Raw genomic sequence first — 24,818 nt, forward strand, 5'->3', positions numbered from 1 at the left:
TTTAGATTTTGTTTTTTTTTTATTTTATAGTGGTTACACGGGGATCGCAATTAAGAGGGCCTGAGTCGAGGTTCGGAGGAGTTGACGCTTGGTCACTCCATAAAACCTTCTGCGGGTTTAAACTGCCATTTGCACTCGTCCCCTATCGTTCCTTGAAGCTGTAAAGCCTTGCATCAGTATTACAATAGCAAAGATAAAAACACGCATGTTTGTAGTGATTCTTAACCACTACATTTCACCAAGTTTAATTAGAAATTAACTTTACTATTCTAAATATAATACTCCACTGCATACTATAATATAAAAATTAATGTATCCTTTTAATTATAAATTACGTTATTATCATTTAAGCTATTATATTAAGTTTCATATATTATGACTATACAATATTATTATGATATTTGAAGATTACGGAGTTCTTTAGATGCATTTTTCAAAAACCTACGAATTGCTACCCTTTTGCAATACTCGCACACCTTTTATTGGAGTTCGTAAACTACTGCACATTTTATGCAACTACCACTAAACATAGATGTAGGTAATTTGATAAATTTGAGCAAAGTATTTTTTTACTGCAGGCAACTATTGGAGAATCGCCCAAGTTGGTACGGTCACGTCATGCGGCAATCATCAGACCACATGACAAGAATAGTACTTTACATGAATACCCAGTCCAGAAGACGCGGCAGAACCCGTCACACGTCGATGTCTTATTAATAGGGATTTAAAAAACGCTGAAATAACACCACAGACGGGCGAAATTTGACGGGCCGACCAATTCACAATATTCGGAGTACAACCGCCGTAGGCGATGTCCATCTTTTCGCGTAATTTCAACGAAATGTTTGTTCTAAAACGGACATTATTCATAGGCTTTTTAAAGTTATTTATACAAATACAAAATTTATTTATGCATATTGGTTGTATTTGATATTTGCTTTTCAAATACAATTAAGATTTAATGCCGCATTAAATAGATAGGTATGCTTATTTAATTTCTATCGTAGGTACCTACTTAGTTAATTTATTTACCCGTAAATAACACCTTCATGCATGTGTAGTGTAGGCAATGTGCTCTAGATAATGTGGCTCGGCTCTATCTCTTAGATTCACTTTCCTTGTGTGGTCACTTTTGTTTCCCTTGAGAACTCCACCTTTTTTAAGTTGTTTGAAAATGTTAAGTGATATGAATGCAGAAACTGATATAAAAATGTTTGAAGGAAATCACATTATTACATACTTTTTGTGTGTTGAAGATACAGATAAATCGCTAATTTATCTACATTTCTTATAAATTTTCAATAGTAGATAAAGAAGGGAAAGAAAAATAGATCATGGTATAACTTTATATATATATTAATCATGAAAATTAAATATAGAAGCACATAACAGAATACAATAATTAATAATACTAATTAACAGATCAATAATTAAGCTTGAGTTACTGTGTACCATTGCTGTATAATCTATACACTAATAAAAGTTGGAATGACAAATATAGTAATTACTACATTATAACCTAATGAAGTTAAGTACTGGAATAAACTATACAACATACTATATATGAAAGTATTACAATATAGTAACAACAAAGAAATTGGATGTAGATTATATATAAATGTAAAATAATTCACATGATATTTATTTGTACAGAGATCATAACTACAATAAGGTCACATATACATAGTAATGAAGTTTAGCATAAGGTTAATATTAGATATATAACCACAACATAAAAATAACTACAATAGTTATTTTTATGTTGTGTGTGGAACTAGCTTAGTTATGGTACTAGTACTAGTAGCTACTAATATCGTTGTAGTGGTGGTTTAAAGAAGGTGAAAATGCCATATATTCCAATAGGATCCCTTAGTGGATTCGTGGTATGATCTTGGTGAAGATTTTCCACATTTAAAGAAAAGCACTTTGAAAATGTACAATAGTGACATAGTGTTACAAGCAATATCAATAACATTTTTGTAGAATATGATGTGATAAAAAAATAAAAGAGTGTAATAATAACAACTTGTTGTATAAGTTTAAGCACGCGACTTGTCTGCCTTGATATACTTATTCAGATCGGCGTCACCGGCTGGGTCAACCTGGGACAGCTGCCGGAAACTCTCGTCATCAACAAAGCAGATCTCGTGACCGTCAGGGTCCGCGAGGATGATGACACGCACGGTAGCTTTACCGGGTGTGTCTAGGGATATGAGTGGAGTGAGAATAGTTCCCTTTGCTTCTTGAATCTTCTTATCGATGAGTGGTTGCTGCTCGAATGGACATGAGAATGCGATGCGCCCATAAGCTTTAGCTCGGTTAACTGTGCCACCTGGAAATAATTGATGATTCAAATAAGGTTATCAGAAAGTTCCACTTTAAGAAAAGTGAAACTTTTTGATGATTTGTAATTTATGACAAAAATAGTTTATTATTTTAAGTGGGGGTTATGGGTACACCTATAATTAAATAAATATACAGAAATAATTTAAATATATAATATTAGGTACAGTGACTTCAAGTCACATATTTTTAGAGGACCTCATAGGCTCGTATCTTAGACTAACAAGACAAAGCAGATTTGATAATTAGTGTTAACGATTTTTATTGAGATAAATAAAGCAAACATTACGGTGTAATGATTATTGTATGTAATAACATTAGTAGTATTAATAGAGCATTATACCCTTGTATCATTTATAACCCAATAGAAGTATAGATAAGGCAAGTAATTGTATAATGACTACATATATATATTAATATAAATGTCAATAATATAATACTAAGCATTTATAGCAATACACTTAAATTTTTCTAGAATATTGTAAAAAAAAATATTACTATAAATGACAATAAAGATTGTTTATTAATCGTGTTATTTCTTTAATCTTTTAAATGTATAGTATGTAACATGCAAGCTTGTAACTACATACTAATTTAAGATATCAATCAATACCCATATCCACCAATCAATAATAATATTGGTATACACCTGCACATTTAAGTACTATTTTAATGGAGGATTGCTATAAACAAATATATTTATTAGAATAAGTGTACATAGATCTACATATTATGTATACAACACAAATACAGATGTATAGTAACTACAATCAGACTACATAATAATTTATCTTATCTTACTCAATCTTCTAGACAGGGATAATGTATCATGATTTAATAGAATATGCTAAATCATTGACACATAAAGTTGAACAAATACTTCAATTTAGTAAAATATTGTGTAACTTTAGAAAATATTATTACACTTCATGAAAACTGAAAGGAGATATTTTATTTCATTATCCTTGTCATATATAAATTATATTAAGTACAAATAATACAATTTACATATACTATATTATTATTTCCTTTGTTCAACCTTCTGTGAAGACAAAGTTCTAGTTTCAAGCATGTTTTATTAAGGAAATATGTTGTAATATTTAATTTATATCGACAGCAGCTATGCCACTGTTAAAGCATTTTGTCCAGGGTTGACTTTAATCAATTTGTTCATTTTTAAATTTTTTTATCAACTATGGTTTTTGTGAATTTGGAGAAATAGGGCACTATAAATGTGCAAAATTATAACATTTATATAATCAAGGATATTATTTACAAAATTGATTTGATGTCACTGCTATACTGTAACCCCTTATAGATTTTAATCCGATGTTAGTCTTATAATGTTTTTCATGTTTAAGTTATTTTATATTTTGACTATCTTATTTTATACTACATGAGATATTGGCCTAAAGTAGAATATTTGTAATTTATAAATCTTACCAATATCAACTAATTCAAGTTTAGTTTGATCTTCACTAAAACCAAGTACAACAGTTTTATTTGTTTTTTCAAATATTTTTAGTGATAGAAGTCCATTCCAATATGCTATAGATCTTGCCAGATTTGAACTTGCCAGTGATACTTTTAACACAGGATCTGAAAATTATGAATATATAAATGTTTTCAACTGTTCCATTATAGTACATATGGTAAAGATTTATTTTATTAATGTACAAAAATATGACGATACATATTATAATTACATCAATAAAACTAACTAAACAGCATTAAAAAATCCATTCAAACAATATAGTAAACAAACATTTATTTCAAATTGTAGTATTTCTATTTAATAAAAACACAATATGTAACGGTCAGGGTGATTGATGGGGTATCAACATTTCATTATATGTTGGCACTATAATTTATGAATATCAAATATATTCTGGCACAAAGGATCTAGAAGTGCATAACTTCTTTTGATAAGCAATTCAAATATTACAGTGTAATATTACAAAATGTAGATACACATTTTAAAACTGTATATTTAATTGTATTTTTACCTTTGTCAGAGGGCTGTGGTTTATCAACAATATAAAACTTGTAGCCACCAGGTGCTTCTAAATATTTGATTCCATTTTGTTCTTTTACAGGCCAATTATTATTTGCTGCTCTTTGTAAGCTCTCACTGGATTGGATTGTAAGGCCAAGAAAGTCATTGCCTTGTTCATAATGTGTCACCCCATAATTATATGTGAGCTCTACAACAAAATGTGTGTCTTCTGGTCCATACCCTACCATGGTTTTGCTCCATCTGTTAGCATAAGGTCTGAAATATGATTGTCAAAATGAGTAAATAAATTGTAGTAGCGCATTAAATGAAATAATATTATTCTACATTTGCTTACTGATGACACTGAAACACATGAAATTAAAGTCTGATCTGTTAATAAATTTATAACTTTATAATATTTTAAAGATTGAATTTAGTGAATGTATCTGAATTTTGTCATTGTTTCTTATTCTGTTTTAGTAAGATATCACTTACCCATTACATGTTGCTTCACATCCTTCAGAAAATTCTTCATGTCGTAATACCTGGAAATACAAGTTTCCAAGAAGAAAAAGGTAGTGTTTATTTGTATTAGATGACTACTACTATGAAAATCAGTAGATTATTAGTTGTAATCTAATATCAATATGGAATCATATAATAATAACATTTAAAAATATACAGCAATTCTAAAAAAATACAAAAAGTATTAATATATTACTGAAGGTAATATGTAAATACGTTAAATATAGTAAAAGGAAACGCAAACTAAATTAGTTCTAGTTTACCGGTTCGATGTTTTATATTGTGGCCTTGAAAACCATAAGACGTGACGGTGTATAATACATAATTAGTTAAGCTTATTTAGAAAAATATTTATTTACCTTCATTCCCAGAACATCTCTGTAAAATTTGGCTGTAAGGGTTCTATCGGCAACTTTGAAAACAAAATGTAAAGCACGTCCACTAATCATTCTGATTAATTAAGTACGAAATTGAGACTTTTTTTATTATGAAATACAATATCTCTGTTATTATTTTCTAGCAATTATTGAATTGACGAGTAATGATAAAATGATGAAAAAGTAATTTGCAAAAAAATTGAAATCCAAATTTTTACACTGAAGAAAACAGTTGAAAACACACAGTACCAAACCATACGTACACAGAGAAGTGACGTTCTGATTCAGAAAACAAAAGCAAGCAGTCAGTCACAAAGTGACAGACGTCTTTTAGAGTGACTTACAGGGTTGCCCCTTATTTGGACAAAACTGCTATAATTTATATCCAGCATTGTAACTATACAGTGGTTTTTTTTATGGATGATAATGGAATGGAGCTTCCGCCTCCGCTAACGGTTTACGCTGGCGGAGCACCAGTGGAGGATGATGAGCATGAGGTTAGGTCAGTTAGCCCATCGTGACAAATTCACCAGGAATTTATAACGATAGTTTCCAGGGGGAATTGCGTGGAGGTCAACCTGACATGGTACATTGCTAGCAATGGGGTCATGAGTCCACATTACTAACAATTTCCCCCCCGCTATACAGTGATTGAAAGCAAAATCACTGTAGTTAAAAAAACTACCTTACTTGTAGGGTAAAATAACCATAGTTGGTAATATTGCAATGGACGTATTATTTTTTCCAGGGACGTAAACTAGTTAATAAAAAAAACATTATTTTGTTTTAACGCTCACATTCTGCGTTTATAGAGCCGTAAAATCTTCATCTATCTTGGAATTTGTTGTTTTTTAATTGGTTTAGAATTCATTTTAATATGTAATTTTAGTATTATAATGACCTAAATTTAGCTATGTCAGAACATCTTTAATAATGATAATGTTAATTAAAAAACACCTACTTAATTATCACACTTTGCTTTTCTTTCATTCTTGTTGGGTAGAAATAAAAATCGCCACGTCTGTTGTGTGCATTTGTGGGTAGGTAATTATAAAATGGAATATTGTTTCTTGGTCTTGATTATGTAACGCCGGCATTTCTTTTTAAACATTTTAAATAAATCATCAGTGTAGGATAAATTAATTTGGATGAGTAACTTACTTTTATCAAAATCACTATAATCTAGTGCCGATAAATTATGAAACCAGCAAAAATTATATTCTCTTCCTTTTTCCATTTTAATACTACTATAATTTTATTTCACTTTTTACCATTAAAAGCAATAGTTTTGTGAGACTGTATGGTGGTCGATACAATCGATTAAAGTAATAAACACGCATCTGTAAAACCTGGTTAATATTTCTCTAATTTTAAATGTTTTATTTAAATAGAATAGTCTCACACATAGCCATGAAAGAAATCGGGCTCCGAGAAGGCAAACCGTAATTTTTTTAAGTAGGTAGGTAGTTTATTGAATATCCACCTTACTCTCTGACAATCTATTATACTTGAATTCTGATTTTATAGGACAGAAAGATTAGATAAGGTAGTATTGTGACAGAGAGTCAGACAAATTCAGTTGCATTAAATATAAGGTTTTCATTTTTTCGTATTCAGCTTGGAACCAGGAAAATGATAGGAAAAGCAGGTAGCAGAGAAATCATTAAAATTAAGTATGTAGGAGAACAGGATACGAATATTGTCTTATTCCCTAAAACAATTTAATAATCAAAATCCATTATTCAATCATTCACATAAAAACTACATATAATTTCATACAGAAATACGGTTAAATATATTTCTCTTAATTCTAAACTACATTCATAATTTCGTGGGTAAGTTATTTTTTTTTTACATTTTCCCTTAATATGCAATAAATATAATCTTATACAAATTTCATTTTTTTATAAGTAAGTCTATTGTTTTATTTCTGTAAATAATTTGTTTTATTTATTCCAATTATCAATTTATCAGGTATTCCGGTTACTCAGGATATGACTGTGTAAAGATATTATTTGTGTCAGTTTTAGACATGTAGGTAGACACTTGGATATAAGCATGGATTCCATATAAGATATTATATATGTAGAATATTAGTTACGTGTAATATTTCACACTTAAAAATATAAATACGTTAGATGTTACTTAAGTAGGTACACGCATAACAAAACTAAAGATAAAATTTATGGATAAAACTAACGTAGTAGGTATTGACTAGATCAACATACTTACAGATATACCTATGCATTATATGCACAATAACAAATCTAATAAATATAATTAAGTACCTACATAGGTAACTATAAATATATTTGACTTTATGAAATCAAAATGTGGTATTATCTTTGGTCGCAACACTCCCTAACATTTTTAAAGACAAAGGCCAGTTGATATTACCGCTATGAATAAATATAACATTTTATTTAAATATTTAGAATATGCCCATTTAATGTCAATATACTTTCATAAACATAAGAATACGATTCTTTTAAACTTACAATAACAATTTTTGGTGACCTATGAATTATAATAAATAAAATACAAATTCATGTAAAATCTAGAAATATAAATATAACGTGTTTACGAATTTCAGTAGGCGATTATTTAACTGTGTTTATATTTGTATTATTCCATGCTAAAAAAATATGTTGCTTCATGTAGGTACTACAGTGCGAACTACAAAATTATTATTCTATCGTCATACATATTTAAAGTTGGTACAGTAACCTTGGGCTCAACTTGTTAAAGGTATTTTACTGAAAGGGACACATGAAAGTAGGTTTATAAAATTGATTCGGATTTTTATACCCATCAATATACACGAAAACGTGATTTCGACTTGTAATAGCTAAAGTGAAATAAAATGTTGTATTAGACACCTTATCAATTGACGATGGTATATTTTTTAACTATATGATAAAAGCTAAAATAAGGAAATATTAACGATTTCAGTTTTTCAATTGTAAAGAAAACACTCATTATGTTTTTAAATATATGTCATAACGGATAAGCACAGAACCTACTGTGCTTTTTAAGAAAGTATAAGGTAGCTAAATCTCTAAGCATCTTATACTTTGTACAATGGAAAGTGCAGTCCTTCATTTCTATTTCTACCATTAAAAGCTGTGTAACTTAATGCCTTGCTAGTGTAACGTTTTTTTATCAGGCAGCGCTTTAAAAAGGGGGAAATATATTTATTTACTTTATTGTAGCACATATTGAACTAAGTACAAAACGTAGTAATTTGTAGATGCTAAGGCTCAGAAACTTCTGAATCTCCCCTGAAATTTATTTTATATATTTTTCTGGCCATTTTATATTCATGGTACATAGTTTTTTTTACAAACCGTTATAAAATGTGTTATAAAATAAATACGTATATTATATCTAGAATTAAAAATAAAAGAAAAGAACATTCATAAAATTGACAAGGTTGAGAATCGGCTTTAGTTTAGGTAATTAAATAAGCTAATTTGCAATAAGTGTCACCTTAATATATTAACACAATAAAGCGAAATTCTCAACCTGACACGCAGATACACAGACATCGAGGAATCCGTAAGCCGTCAGAATTTCATGTGTTTCTCCTGCTAGTACAGGAGGTGCAAATTTAATTGTTCGGTTTTTCCTTGTTGTTGCCGTCTTTTTCCTTTTCTTTTTCCTTGTCCTTCTTTTCTTGAAGCTGTTGCAAATGGGCTGGTAGAGCCTTTAGTATAGCGTGAACCTATGAAAGAGTCAAAATTAAAATATTTCAGGACTACGATATATTTCATAAGTACAAATTTACTTTGTTCTGTTTATAGATATATATATGAGTCAATACGAAGGAGTATCTGAAAAAGGCAACAAACAACGTGTCCCGTTGTTTGTTGCCTTTTTCGCTATCCAATAGCTGGGGGGGTCTTAACAAAATTTAACGTTAAAATATAGTATTACAGAGGGATATGCACAAACATATTGGAAAATAATAATATATTATTTTACCAAATGACACAGTTTTTATTGTAATAAAACTGAAGGAAGGTAGATAGATTTTACCTCTTCAGCCACAGCCATTAGGACGAATTCAAATTGTTGTTTGGTTGCCACAGTTCGGGGTCGCTGGTCTCGGATGTGTTCCAGGGTGGCGGCGATGTCGATCTCTTTGGCACCTTTTGCCATTCGATTCAGGACCATATCTATTAGGCAATACGTCCCAGAACGTCCGGCGCCGTCACTGAAATAATTAATTTTGTATAATTAAGTAATTGTTTAAAAAAAATAGACACAAAATTTGAATGGAAGTAGATATGAAGAATAGATTGTAGATTCTAAATTATTTAGGTACGTAGTAATAAATAATTTCCATTAATTTTGATAAACTATAAATATTCTTGAAATATTACCTGCAGTGAACAACGATCGGGCAAGACCTTCCTCTGTAGGACTTATTCACTTTCCTGTAAAAAAGGAATATGGCGAAATTAAATTTTAATTTATTTAAAAATAAAACAAATATGAGAGTTGTGCAAAGTAGTCGTCATAAAAATGTGTTACCGGATTTACTACATGTGCCTCGTGGTTATACTTAGCCGCAATTGAAATTGAAAACAAAGACGGGCACCTTCGTTCGCTAACGACCTCTAATTCATACAAGATATATATATAGAAAAAAATATCATATTACATAACTCTTTTGTTAGAAGTCGCACAAACCTTAATCTTGGCATAATCTTTTACCCTATATAGAAATACATTGTATATTGTAATACATTATAAGTATAGCCTCTTTAGAGGAATACCTTTATTTAAAACTACTTAACTACTTCTTAGATGTTTTGTAAATGGAAAATTATAAATTCTTTGGGGAAGATTTTAATATCTTTGGATATTCTTCTTACCTCCTAAATTCAAGAAGAGCTTTCGTAGAAGCGGGCACACCATTTTCGGGCCAGGACAAGAAGTGGAATTGGGTGACGGTGCGGGTCTCGCCGGTTCGTTGGTTCTTTAGGTAGAAGCTGCGAACGAGGTAGTCGTCGCACCAGATGTGCTCGCTTACCAAGTGTACCTTTTAACAGTCAATTTAACAAGTGTAGTCTTTATTACGGTGTACCTACGTTAAGCTGAAAGGGTCCACATGACTCTATTATTTACTGTTGATGTTATTATTGCAGACGAAATATACGGTTTAATTAAGTACCTACTAATATTTCGCTGACCATATTCCAACATAACAAAAGGCAAAGATAAGCATTTACCATTTTTTTTTAAATTTAACTTTTATCCTGTAGTAACATCTGTTAATCTTTCGCTTTTGTAAGGACTAATAGAGTCGATTAAAAAATATATTTTATTAACAGATTTTGTATTTATATTGAGCTTAGGCATTAGAAAATATTTTGAATTAGTTTTTTCCGGATTTATCAATGTAACCTTCAATGTTTATAAAGATCCTTTCAAAATTTCAGCTTTTATTCACTCAGAACAAACGATATGAATAGATTTCATGTACCTCGTATATATGATAGAGTTCTGAGCCTTCCTCCGGCCAATAGCGATGGCAGAGCTGTTGACCATTTTCGGTAAGGCGTGTCAGCATTACCATCACCACGCTGCCTTGCTCCCACACCATCTGCCAGAAGTCCGGTGCAGTGTGCGCCAGCGGGCCTGCAGCCGCTATGTATGCGGGGTTCCGTGGGTCGTGATCAGTCTACAAATTATTAGTAAATATGAAGCATTGTTAATTATTAAAGAATAACGAAAGTAAAATAATGAAGAAAAACATGTTTAACAGTTTTACTTATATTTACATATACATATGAGTAATATTTAAAAGTTGAGTATAATTCTCATTGCTGTTCATAAGTGAAAATTGTATTCAAAATTACTCTTCATCGTAGTACTCATTACAAATTGCATACTGACAATTTAAGTAAAAGGAAAACATAAAAAAATTAACCAAATTTCTAAAGTTAAAAAAGTCTTTAGAGACTTCTAAATTTCGTTTTTTTTTCTCTAATTATTACTTTTTCTAACTATAGCAAACAACTCACAATGGTTGAGGCATTAATGTAGTCGGATCCGAGGTGGTTGGACAGCGTATTGAGGGCCACCCTGGAGTGATCGTAGGGCAGCACATCGGCATACCGGTTCTTGCCAGTGTTCTCCGACTTCAATGCGGCGGTGGTAGCGCATGGTTCGGCCTCGTATGCGCATAGAGCGCGCCACTCTTGTTCAAGACGGTCTTTATTGCGTAGGTGATCTTCCATATACGCCTGTTGGCAATTCGCATTTAATCTTGATTATATTATTATTATGCTAAATATATTGTATTATAATAATAATATAGCATAATAATAATAATATTGGCCATTTCACACAGCGCCTATATTTCACATACTTTTTTATATGTATACAAAATATATATAGAAAACACCCAGAAATGTTTGTATTGATAAACAAGATCATACACAAGTATACAAATGGCATCATGCGAGGTATCGAACCCCCGACGCGACGATCATACAAGTCGTTCGTGCTAAACCGTTAGATCACTGGGACCGTTGTGTTCTAATTTATCATATTCAGTCATATTCAAGACTCAAGACAAAAATAAAATTAAAAATAAACATTAAACATTCTTTAAAATATTTACCAAAACCATATGTCCAGTAGATATATCCATGTTAGTAAGCGCAGGTTCTTCACTCCTATAGAGAAAAGACTACATTAAATAACACTCATATTATATTTGCTACTTTAAAGAAACAACGTTTCAACTATCATAGCAGATCTATCTGCTTTGCGCTCAATTTATGTTCTTATATGATATTCTAGTCATGTACTACTAAACGTAGAGTTGTCAGATTTACAAATTGATGAAAAATTTATAAAAGAAATAAAGATAAAATATAGCGATACCTATAATAGAGATAAAAAGAGTAACATTTCCATTTTTTTCAAAAATATATTAAGGGTAATAATTTCCAACCATGAAGATGTGCTGGAACGCGTGGAGGGCGAGTTCACATCAGCTTCTCGAGATAAGGAGGTGATACGCTGCGGCGCCTCCGCAGGGTTTGGGGCTGGGGTGGTTGTCTGCTGTCCCGTCCACTTGCCAGACATGCGAGCGCGACATAATTCCTAGTGTAATGAAAATAGATATAACTTATCAGTATGTACTTTAAAACTCTCTGCATAAGTTATCGTAATACTAGCGAAACTAGTTTAAGAACATTAACTTCATCAACAGTTGCACGGGTGAAACTTTAGTTGCATATGAATTAAATAAATTTAATAACTTAATAAAATTATATTTTATCCGAATAGGTGTTACTTAACGGAATTTATTTTCGGTACTAAATGTATTTACCTATATTATTTTGTTTAATTCCAGTATTGAAATCAGACTACGACTATCGTAAATATCAATAGCCTTCGAAGAACAGTCAACACAAGTTTCTAAATTATATCCAAACTATTAATTGCCCGATGACGGCTCGTTTTGTATTTATAATACTCAAATAGACGTTTTTAAATACCTGATAGTCTCTGGTTGCCTCAGCATCAATTTCTGCCGCACCTGAGAGCCCCTGCATCTTCCTTTTGGATTTAAAATCATATTTCAGCATGACAGTAAATACGATGGCGGCCACAATGAGAACAGAGAGACTTCCCATCAGGGCTAGCAATAATGGTAGATCGATACCTAAGAAGAGCGTCTCTGGTGACTCTATATGTCTAATGACGGGACGTTTGCTCTGAAAATTATTAATTTTGTATTAATTCTTATATCATTTATTATTTACATTTACTATTTATATCAATTGCAATATTAATCTGAACAATTATTTTATTATTAAATCAGTATTACTTTACAGCTACTGATGTACTTTGTACATTATCTTTAATTTAATTAGAAATAGGTGTATTAATTTATATTCGCTTAAATTCATACACTTGTATAATTTTACATACCATTACTAATTTCTCAGTTAAGTTTTTCAAAAAAGGTAACTTACACGATCTCCAACACCGGTGGAAAGAACTTGTGCACCGGTTTCACGACGCAGTTCTTCTTTAATGTCATCTATATAGAAAATGTAATATATTTGTCACATTTCGGTAGGTAAGTACGGTATGAATAGTGTACTTATTAAATCATTGTTGTAATTTCTTTCAAAACTTACCAACACGTCGTGCAATATCTTCAGCATTGTATCCTTTACTATTTTTTTCCACTTTGAATGTGACCTCTCCAAGATCAACGCTAGAATGATATGTTTAATTAGTTTATTAATAAAGTTTGTTAGTCCATTTACATAGCATAGCCACTTACCGTGGATTCGTAAATGTATGCTTCTCTAAACCAAGCATCTCCTCAAGTCGTGCAATGAATGAGATACCTTTTTCCCAATTAGTGAGAAATCTGTAATACACAAAAAATATTTTTTAGAGATAATTAATTTTAATAATACATGTAACCTACGAGTGAGTTAGAGTAACGAATACCTATTTTTAAAGAGCACATATGCATAAGATGGATCGTAGTCGTAGTCATTGTGATCGTGGTCTACATTGTTTCCTGGTTTTTGTGCATTAGCAGATCCGTGAGCTGAAAAATATAAATATGAAGTTAAATTAATACTTCATTTACTATATATCTTCAACACCAAAAGGATTGTACACATGCATGTTTCCGTAGCATCTTTCATGATTAGGTATTTAATGTAATGTACAAAGTATTATTCCCATTTATCATTTAAATAAATATAAAAGTATTCAAAGGTTTCTGAAATCGAAACTTCAAAATAGAATCTATCATTTTATTAAAGCTGAAGAAAGTTATTAAACACATTTGATGCACTTATATCTAAACAACAAACAAATACATGACAAAAATGAAGATGTAAATATAACAAAATAATAACGACCATAATATCAATCATAAATTCATTTCCATATTTACAATTATAGATGTACGTATAAAATTTCACACAAAAAAGGAAGGAGGACCACAAGAGCCGAGTCTCATGCTTATCATGTTAAAAAAGTAAAATGTGCGCGATATAGGTAACATTTAGTGCGGTGTTCTCTATAAAATATGATAGGTAGTGCAAATAAAGTTTAGTAAAATATTAAAAGGGATTGTTTCTTGTTTCCAATGCAACGACATATTTTAAAATTATTGTAGGGAACATCGATATTCTAAAAACAGCTATCTCAGGCCGCTGTGACACTAACCTGTCACTGAATTATTGTGGTATAAAATCTTTAATGTTTTCGCGTCCAGGCGCGGCCCGGGCTTTTTAACATCATCTCTTTCCCTACGTTTAAAGCCCCAGTCATTATTAAGTAAATCTTGAAATCCTTCGGGATAAAATTTGGAATTTTCACCTGAAACATCGTCGGTATTTGTAACCTTCACTCCGGTGTGAGAATCCTTCAGAGCTGAACTTCTCGTGTTTAAAGGGCCTATGTGAAATAAAACTCCAAAAAAATAAAATGTGGAAAAATATCACCCGAGAAGAATAAAACAAATAGTTATGTTGGGTCATTGGAATAAATGAGTGTATGCTGCTGTTGTTTACAATGCGAACTAAACAGTAAAGCAAAATAAAAATTGTTGACATGTAATTTATATTACATGTATTATTTTAGCTCACCCTGTAAATCGTCAGCTTTCAATGGACCTCCCTCTGCATACAAAGCTCCTTGGGGTTTTAATTTTGAATCGACTATTTCGCGCCAATAGTTCATTAGATATTCCATATTCTTTGATGGTTTAGGTGCTAATGAATTTTGATCTGTAACATGAGCAAATAGAAATATAATAAAAATCTATACCCAGTTACAGATTGCACGATCATTTTTATCAGGGCCGTATCTAAACTGACGTGATGCACGTACCAAAATTTTAAAGCTTATTCGTTATACAGTTGATTTTATTTTAGATTATATAAACAGAAAATACCTATTACCTTTTAGATGATAAGGATCAGATTCACCACTGCCTGTATCAAATGGACTTTCTTCTAATCCATCTTCATCTATATAAATTCTTTGTTCCGGAATATCACTGTTTTCATATTCAAAAGGAAAATTTTTCTCCGCAAAACTCTGTTTGTATTTTTCTAAAGCATTCGAACGAACCTCAGCATCGAGAGGGGAAAATCTATTTTCTGTTATATATTCAGCTGTGTAAGGAGGAGCTTTGGTTTTGTATTTCCTAAAATGGACACCTAAACGTTCTTCGTCCGGAAAAGCATTGGGTTCATTCTGTCGTGTTATATCTTCTGGAAGAGATTTCTTTTCTTTGTCAATCATTACGTTTGGGATACCTCCAGCGTCTTGTGTTCCAGCTTTTTCGGCCTGAATACGTTCCCGAAATCCTTCAAAAGGCAGAATAATCGGAGACTCTTGATTAGTGGTCAGCATCATTAAGTCTCGTAACTTGTCGCTTGGGGTTTCATCATCATTTGATGGTAACTCATCATCATCTATGATGTGTAATAAAAGTATTAATAATATTAATATAAAATATTATTTAAAATAGTTTTTATTAATATTGCACTTACCTTTGGATATTATATAAGGAGTTGGGTCATCATCAGCAGTAAACGGCGGATTGTAAACTTCATTAGCAAAGTCAGAGTCGGATAGCGCTGAATTCGGTGTGAAACGAACAAATGCTGTTTCATCAGGCTCAATCTAAGTATAAAAGAAACAAACTTAGTAATGTATGTAATAATATCTTATCTGTGGTAATAGTATCTATTGCCAAGACAATAGATATGTATACTATAAATTAACGTCTAGTACCTCTTCCTCATTATCTTCTCCTACTTCGAATTGATCGGAATTTAGTTTGGGGTCAGCGAACTGTTCACATAATTTCGTATTGACTTCAGCTGGATCTCTGTAATAATAAAATTATAGTTAATTTACAGATATTATCAAAATATGTATTTTATAAAATTAAATTTTGTAGAAGGGAGGAGAAATGTTGTAGTCTAGGTAGACCTGTCTTTTCGAATACCCCGAAGTACAGAAAAGTAACACCGAACTTTCTCATCCCTGCACAGGGACGTCCGGAGCGACATGTACTTTATAGTTTAATAAACACTCTAGAGTGTATTTTTATTGTCTGATTATTCAATGTAATGAGTTTCGTAGCATTGTCATATTTTAATAATACTATTCTGTCTTTTGATTGTCAAAGTTGATTGTTAATGGCAGTGCAATTTTAGTGAATTAAAATCCTTTATTTCGTAATATCTGGTTTCCTCTTATTAGACAATTACATATATTTCATTTATTTCTAGTTCAAATAACAAATTCAAAGTTTCGAAGCGTCCTTAATGTTACAGTTTTAATTTTCAACTGACTCTTTTATTCTAAATTTAAATAGCCGTACTGCTTTTCTTGGTGACCAGCATTGTTGAACTCCCTTTCCTCTAGTAAGCGAGCATTTACAATCTGTTTGTACTAAAATAGTGTTCGGAATACGGAACAATAATGAACATTTAGCTGAGTAGCAATTTAAGAATAACAAAGTATAATACAATAACAAGACCGTACATTTCTTGTCGCAGCGTGTACAACATTGCCTGTAGCACGCACTGGGTGTAAGCGTGCTCCCAGCGGTAGCCGCGCGCCGCCAGCCGCTGCAGCTCACCCTCGAACCACTGGAGTTGTTCCGAGCTCAGATCATACCTGAATCAATAAACATATTGATTTCAAAATCTCTTCCATTTTAAATCCATATTTTAAAGGTTGTTTTAGATTAGATTTAATAAGAGCAATAAAATTAATTTTACTAGTTTACATCCAAGTATGCAAATACTTTAGTGCTATCTATATTATAGCATTACACACGTAGGCACAGTTAATTGTGAAATTAATTTCGCTATCCTGTCAATCGTTGTCAAATTAAGTATACTTCGCTCTGTGTATTACAATGTATGACAATGTATTTGTCTCATAAATAATATTTCTATGAAGTCAGTAGTGAAATACTTAAATCAATGCAGCACCAGAGATAATTATGATTGCAAATATTTGTGTTATGCGGATATCGAATATACGACTAATTAAAGATAACCAGTGAGTATCGACGATGACCTACGACGCCGGGTAGATAATCATACATATTCGTGTCTCAGATAAATAAATGTTTAATAATAGTTAACTTACTTGTAGAGAGAGCCGTCTTCTGGTTCTTCGTCATAAATAAGTATGCACTTCCCAAACGCAAAGTCTGGAACAATACATACAATTGTTTATTTTGAGGATAGCAATTTTTATTAAAGCATTAAAGAAACAAAGCAAAGTAAACGTACTGATAGTCAATTTGCTTACCGTCGTAGCACCATTCCACACCTTCTACGCATAACGACGCGCTAAATAAGCAACCTGCGATTGAAAAAGTAATTTTATTTCCTTTTCTTTTGTACAAACATCATTAATGAAATATAATTTCAATGTTAAGTATTAATGTGGGTGGGTAACACTCGACTCTGTATACCCACGTCTCATCTACATATTATCTACTTACATTGTGCGCTAATAAGATGTAAATGGGAAAGTAAATTAAGGACATTAAATCTATCTAAAAGTATTATATACATGTATAAAAAACAAAATGAGAGCCACAGTCACAATAATCGAACATTATTACTTTACTATAGTTTAGTATTAGTGTTATAGACTTTAATTAAGATATAATATTCATCATAATCTTTATTATTGATATTATTATTTGAATTTGGCGCTCTTTAGCTGTTGATTAAGAAATAGAATAACGTACGTAATTAGGTGTAACAGATTTGCTGAATAATAATACAATTAAAATTGCTCATTATATAGAATATGGTTTCTCTTATCAGGTAAGTTGTATAAAATTGATATAATAGGAATGTGTTGTTGTAGTTATTGACAACAATTGTTTGTGATAAATTGAAATTGTTTTCACAGCAACACAATTGAGTCTATTCACATGAAAAATTGTTTGTATAACATTATATATATTTGTGTTCACAAAATCATGGTTGGCACTGAAGTTGGCGCTTTTTTATGTAAATGTTGCACGATACAGACTGAACGAATAATATTTTCTGTCACTATCTTACTCCACATATAGGAATAGAAGAAAAATTTAAATAGATCATCTTACCTATGTTCCCATCGGCATGCGAGGGCGCCAGCGTGCACAGCAGCGCCAGCGCCCACAAAGCCTGCCGCCATGAGAGGCGGCACATCACATCTGTCAAAGGATTTAGGCAATATCACCTACAGTCCATGTCATAATGCTGAATACATTAATTTATAATAATAAAGGAAGGAGTATACCTAACATTGTTAAAGTGCGTCTATCATAACTATAGAAAATATGTGGATAAGAATAGTAAATAAGGATATTTTCAATTTACATAACTAACACCAACACAATTATTGTAAAAACGAGCCGAGATCAATAGAAGTTTAACGGTAAGTACAACTTTGGAACAGATAAACCTATTACCAGATAACCGATAATACATCCATGTTTTTATCAGCACCTACGATTTATATTGTCTGTCTATCTTCACGCCAGGTCGCTTTTGGGGTAAGCAGAGAGAACTGAGTGCCTAAAGCTGCCATTTTTACACACACATATTGTCGGTTCCAGAAACTATACTGTAATGTAATAAAAATACGTAGTGTATTTGTTGTGTTGCAATCATGTGGTATCACTGATTAGCAAAGAACCCATTACTCGTGGGGAGAGAAGTATTTGGATCAATATTGATATCCCTACCTATATTTCATGCTTGTAATTGCTTGCAGTACGTTTCCATTTTATCAAAACAGCGTACAAAAAAAATATATTTAATGATATGTGATATTAAGTAGTAATTTTATCTTCTCTTACTAATATTATAAACGCGAAAGTTTGTGAGTACAAAGTATGGATTTTTGTTACTCTGATGTATAAGCTCTATTACTGCAAGATTTCATCAAAATTTGTCCGTTAGTTTTTGCATGAAAGAGTAACAAACATCTATCTATCTGTCGATATATCTATACTCACAAACTTTCGCCGTTATAATATTAGTAACATCTATTTAATTATATTCTTACAATATATGCAGTTTATAGGAATAAATCCTGTATATAAAGTATGACTATTACATACATGTATGTATATATTTTGTACATAAAAATATTCATACAAATAGTTGATTGGATATTCAAATAGAGCGGAACTTTATTTGAATATCATATTATCATCACATTCTATGTGTGACCCTTGAGCATTCTTTACAGGTAAGTAGGTAATAGCAATAAGGTCCCGCCTTATTGCTATTACCTGTTTGGACGATGATGATGGTACGATACCACTCAGTCCTGGTTTGACACTCAAACCTGAGATATCTTGGCGAAATGTATTGTTATATTACAGAAGTCGTAATTTAAATATTTATTAAAAACAAAACAGTTCAAAATAGACTTGAGGCACTAAAACATACACTGAGAAATTTGCCACCTAAGATAAAGTCTATTGGGTAAGAAACTTATACAACAACCAAATAAGAAATAAATAAGAACCGATAGATAGACCTAAAGGACTATATAAATAATATGAAATACTTATTGTAATTTACAAATTATAATATATAATTATAATTATTAATTATATATAATTATAATATAACATAATATAATAGTTTAAACTGTTAGGTACACCTAACAGTTTAAACTATACATTGGTATACACCTACAGGGTATGAATGTAGAACGAAAGTAATAATAAAATAAAGGAAACATCAAAATACGTAAAATATTTACAAAACAAACTCATTTTCATTCTTACTACCCATATATTTACCTACAGAATCCTAGCTGTAATACATAATTTTTGGGGTTAAATGTAGGAAAAAGAGTTGAAAACCTGCAACCTTACTCATTGTGAAACACAAATTACCTATGCAGTCCAATAAATAATGTATGAAGTCTAATCAATAATTCATACAGTTCACTCAATAATGTATGCTGTCCAATTAATAATGTATACAGTCTAGTCAATAATATATGCAGGCCAATTAATAATGTATACAGTCTAATCTATAATATATGCAGGCTCATTAATAACGTATACAGTCCAATCAATAATGCATGCAGTCTAATTAATCATCTATGCAGTCCAATTAATAATGTGTGCAGTCCAATCAATAATATATACAGTCTAATCAATAATGTATGCAGTCCAATAAATAATGTGTGCAGTCCAATCAATAATGTATACAGTCTAAACAATACTCGTAATGTATGTAGTCCAATTAATAATGCATACAATCTAATCAATAATGTATGCAGTACAATTAATAATGTATGTAACACTCCAATCATTAATGTATGCAGTATGCAGTCTAATTAATAATGTATGTAACACTCCAATCAATAATGTTTGCAGTATGCAGTCTAATTAATAATGTGTGCAATCCAATCAATACTATCCAAACAGAATAGCTGGAATAAATACAAAGTTTGAACCGATGTAATCGAACAAGTAGGTATTTTGTATTTGTCACTTTATAACATTGTTTCGCATCGATATTGCAATTGGGAAACCAACGATTCCATATTATTTTATATTTAATTGACTTATTCCTAAAGTTTACACATATTTCTACGTATAATCCTATAATAACCAAGTCAAGTATGTACTTAACTTTCCTTCACCATGGGATGGATTGTGTTATAGATAGGTATTCGGAGGCAAATAATTACATTGTTACTGAACGGATCCCAGCGGTAAAATCATAAAACAATTTAATTATTTCAAAAACACGCTTTTATAAATATTAATTCGTTGGCAACATGCATATCGTACACGTCGTTTTCATGACATAGGACACGTATGCAAAATTATAGCTCGACTGAGCAGGCCGTTCATAACCGATTACAAATGAACTGGAATGACTGACTGAATGATTAATGGATATTTAAGTAAAAATTACGAAGGAGTTTTAGAATAAATTTACTGATTTAATATGATACTTCATCTATTTCAGGTACTAACAGTATGAATACAATCGATATATATATCGATAATATAGGTACTTTTTTTAACCTTAGTATCTGCTACATTTAGATTATTTTGTTCTAAGATCCATGTAAGCTAGCGCTGAAAGAATATAAGGGGTACAGGTACATGCTTAGGAATTTAATTAAGAACGTAAGGTGGATGGTAATAAAATTAAAACAATTTTAACAATATCTTATGAAAATATGTATTATATTGATCCCAACCATATAAGATGAAGCAAAGAAGATGTTGTTAATGAGAGATTTTGTATTGTATTTGATAAATAATTGAACAATGTCTTAATATAAATATGTAACGTAATTTAAGAATGCAATAATGCCACGGGTTATTTCATAAGAGCTCAATGTCCCTCTAGGAGCTATTACAGACGTGACGAGGCAAATTGCCAACAAAGCAAAAGTTTTCTAGTAGGTAAGTATATCTTTTATATTTAACTTACTTACCCTTTAAATGACATCTAAGTTACATTTATTCATACTGGTATTAAATATTCGAAAATGTGTCTGTCTTACCCATTACTTTTTCACTAAACGGCAATGTATTTCAATGCACCTAGGTAGAAAGATAGATTTTAATCATAAAGACGAACATAGGCTTTCATTTGTCTAAAAGAAAGCAGACGAAGTCGTAGGTAACTGCTGGTTCTCCATGTATATAGAACATAAAAACCATATCTACAATAGATGTTTAATTATATCACGTCCAACAATAAAGTATATATATCTAACCTCGTATCCAGATTTAGGTACAGTAATTGAACATTATACAAATTACACAAAGCTAGAGTGAACATGGGAATGTGTGTGTTTCATGTCTATTTGTATTTTACTTCGAGAAATTGAATAAAATGTGCTTTATTTAGACTAAATAAAGTGGCTCGTTCTACCCACGCTCGAGCCCGCCTTTTATTACTTAGGTACCCTCTGTGGTTTAATTTTATTTCTCCTTTAAAGGCAAATATTTATTTCCGTTATGAAAAACCTGAAATGACCTACTCCACTTTCCTGAAACCCCGCATATTGCTAGCTCCGCATATTGTTAATTATAATTAAAGCAATATTTTAATATTGGACAGTGATTTTATTTATTTTTTCACGCCATTTGCTTGCGGTACACCTGATGGTAAGTGATTACCGCCGTTCAGGAGAACCAACAACACCTGCTAGCGTGCCATTCTCCTTATATGCTCAAGCTTCTAAACAATTTTTATCTAGTCCTAGTGAGAAAAAGACTGACTACCTTTATTAAGATAGCCATAAAATTGTCTGTTTATATTTATTTCGAACAACTGCCAAAAATAGGGAATTCACTTTTCGGCTATATCTGTAATTCTGTACGTGTTTCTCCTCGATTTTAAATAGATAAGTCACTATTAGAAATATACCTCTTATTTTTGTAATCGTAATATTTGAGATATAGTATGAATTGGGACAAGAGTATGTATTCTTTTGTAATCTATTTTACTATGTTATTTTTAACATTAATGTACCTACTTGTAATATTTTAACGAAGTAATACCGAATATATCTTACACATAATAACAATAACTTTTCTATACGTCTACTATTGCTACTAGTTATATAGAATTCTCTGACGTAGGCACCCATGCCCTTTGCTTCGTCCCACGCAGGCTGGCGATTTCAATTTTCCTAGCTCAATCTCGTTCATTAAAGTAGGTGTATACACCGAGTACTTAATTGAAAATAAATAATGTCAATGAATCCGTAAAAATGCAATAGCTTCGATAACTATACAGCAATTGATTAGTTACGATGAAATGTACATCAGTAACATAGGTACTATACAATCGAACTAGCGGCTATTTAAAATACATTATGTACACTAGTACATTTCAATAAAATATTTCTTGTTAGAACATATAAAATCGTTCTACTAATTTCTAGTTTATAAACAAAGACCCACATCAACGCGAAGGTAATGAAATTGTTATTAAGTCCCGTGTAACAGGTTTCATGGTAGTGGACGCGGACATGGCGAATGATCTAACTATCTCTACACAGTAAAATTTTACCATTATCTGTACAAATGAATAACTGTACGCACCGTTTAGAGTAGCCGCTAATTTCTGAGCATATCCGTGACAATGCAGAGCACTTAGGTTCCTCACAATAGGCACTGAGACACAGGTTGAGGCGTTTTGTTGGCGGACGCGAAGAAGCCACCAGCTGTGAAACATAGAAGCGGACCTGCGCACTCCGCTCTATCGATCCTGTGCCCATCCATTCACGTGTTGCCACTACCACCGCCTACATAACGACGTACCGACCCGATGTTAGACACCAATCATCATTAGATAACGCGTTATTAGCACTAGGCCCTTGAAGCTTCCACACTTGAAGCACTTCATTCGGACACCAATCAAGTTATAACTGATAAACGATACAGCGCTTTCACAGAACACTATACATTATTCACCATTTATATTTAGTATAACGTAAATATGTTTTGTAGCTATATTATATATATATTTATAAAGCGATGAGAAGCAACGTGTGTATATGAAATATAAAGTACCTAGTAGGTATATTAGGTATACACAGACAAATAAAGAAATGTGGCGTCTGTATTGGCGCCCACGCGCTAAGTTATCGCGAACCCTGAATGCTAATGACGTGTTACGATAACACGTATGAACCGGGGCGATGTCAACTATGTTAAAATATCGAGCACTATAAGGCTTAAGTAAATTGTATTTACAAAGATAAATCTAAAGAAAATCCACTAGAAAATGAGATTTAAAAAAAATTACAGTGTATGTTAAAATAATATGTAATGGTTACTATGCTTTATTTTTTATGTAACTGAAATGAGGCTGAGTTTGAGGGCTCATTTGATGGATAAGTCTCAACCATTGCCTACACATATATAGTATATGTACATATATGTATGAATAGCACAACAGATATCTCCTCCTCATGTAACGTATCTACAGGTCATGCGTTGCTATTCCGATGAAGTAAGATGTAATACCTCATACAAACAGGGCCATATCAATCTCTGGAAATGAAACAGGTTATAAAAAGAGCTCAGTCACTACTATATGTTCACTACTTTGTACAATGTCTACATCTATAAAATAATAGTAACAAAACTAAGTTATACTATCATTACTTTACCTTTTTCTATGTATTTGAGTCGGGTCGAGTATGTGTTTCTTCTTCACTGATCTCTATCTGCTGTTATGTCAAGCTTAATTCTATTTTTGTGCATATCAAATTTAACATCAGCCCCTCTCCTCATAGTCCTTTTTTATATCCATCTAAGGTCATATTCAATATCTTATTTAAATAATTACTTTCGGTCGTTACGTCTAAGATAATAAAATCCATACTTTCCATCACACTACTGGCCTAACCTTTATACAACCTAGATAAATAGGTACTCATTGCTTATTCTGGTCACCCCATACATTGAATTCAATAATCACATTTCTGTTACATCTATATCCAAGTCTTTTACTGATCTCATTCAAAGCTCTACATAGAGA

At 31.6% G+C, this 24,818-nt stretch overlaps 2 protein-coding genes across 2 annotated transcripts; both read right to left on the bottom strand.

Moving 5' to 3' along the window:
* Positions 1 to 1,775: 1,775 nt before the first annotated feature.
* Positions 1,776 to 5,525, bottom strand: LOC131850744 (glyoxalase domain-containing protein 4). Its single transcript, XM_059201093.1, has 5 exons — positions 5,224 to 5,525; positions 4,835 to 4,884; positions 4,350 to 4,615; positions 3,787 to 3,942; positions 1,776 to 2,332 (listed from the first exon to the last, which is right to left on the bottom strand). Exons 1-5 carry the CDS (start codon positions 5,311 to 5,313, stop codon positions 2,040 to 2,042), a joined length of 855 nt encoding a protein of 284 aa, XP_059057076.1. The 5' UTR covers positions 5,314 to 5,525; the 3' UTR covers positions 1,776 to 2,039.
* A 1,243-nt stretch (positions 5,526 to 6,768) lies between these two features.
* LOC131850765 (uncharacterized) lies at positions 6,769 to 23,877 on the bottom strand. The gene is given in 24 exon segments (XM_059201121.1): positions 6,769 to 8,965; positions 9,280 to 9,457; positions 9,627 to 9,680; positions 10,122 to 10,288; positions 10,733 to 10,930; positions 11,274 to 11,495; positions 11,876 to 11,930; positions 12,212 to 12,363; positions 12,762 to 12,980; positions 13,242 to 13,309; positions 13,410 to 13,489; positions 13,559 to 13,648; positions 13,732 to 13,834; positions 14,464 to 14,616; positions 14,886 to 15,026; positions 15,201 to 15,719; positions 15,798 to 15,930; positions 16,042 to 16,138; positions 16,801 to 16,935; positions 17,416 to 17,479; positions 17,581 to 17,634; positions 18,395 to 18,484; positions 23,375 to 23,482; positions 23,485 to 23,877. Coding segments are annotated over 24 exon segments (3,264 nt in total). The 5' UTR covers positions 23,555 to 23,877; the 3' UTR covers positions 6,769 to 8,851.
* Positions 23,878 to 24,818: the final 941 nt, after the last annotated feature.

The sequence above is a fragment of the Achroia grisella genome, unplaced genomic scaffold (assembly GCF_030625045.1).
Source record: "Achroia grisella isolate CSIRO2021 unplaced genomic scaffold, CSIRO_AGI_Agris_v1 utg779, whole genome shotgun sequence".
Classification (NCBI taxonomy): Eukaryota; Metazoa; Arthropoda; class Insecta; order Lepidoptera; family Pyralidae; genus Achroia; species Achroia grisella.

What these genes read in the sequence shown, in the direction of transcription:
- LOC131850744 (XM_059201093.1), bottom strand. Translation starts at nt 5,313, where the DNA reads ATGATTAGTGGACGTGCTTTACATTTTGTTTTCAAAGTTGCCGATAGA. An exon ending in GAGATGTTCTGGGAATGAAG is followed by an intron (nt 4,885 to 5,223) that starts GTAAATAAATAT and finishes TTGTATTTCCAG; the next exon opens with GTATTACGACATGAAGAATT. An exon ending in ACCACAGCCCTCTGACAAAG is followed by an intron (nt 3,943 to 4,349) that starts GTAAAAATACAA and finishes CATAATTTTCAG; the next exon opens with ATCCTGTGTTAAAAGTATCA.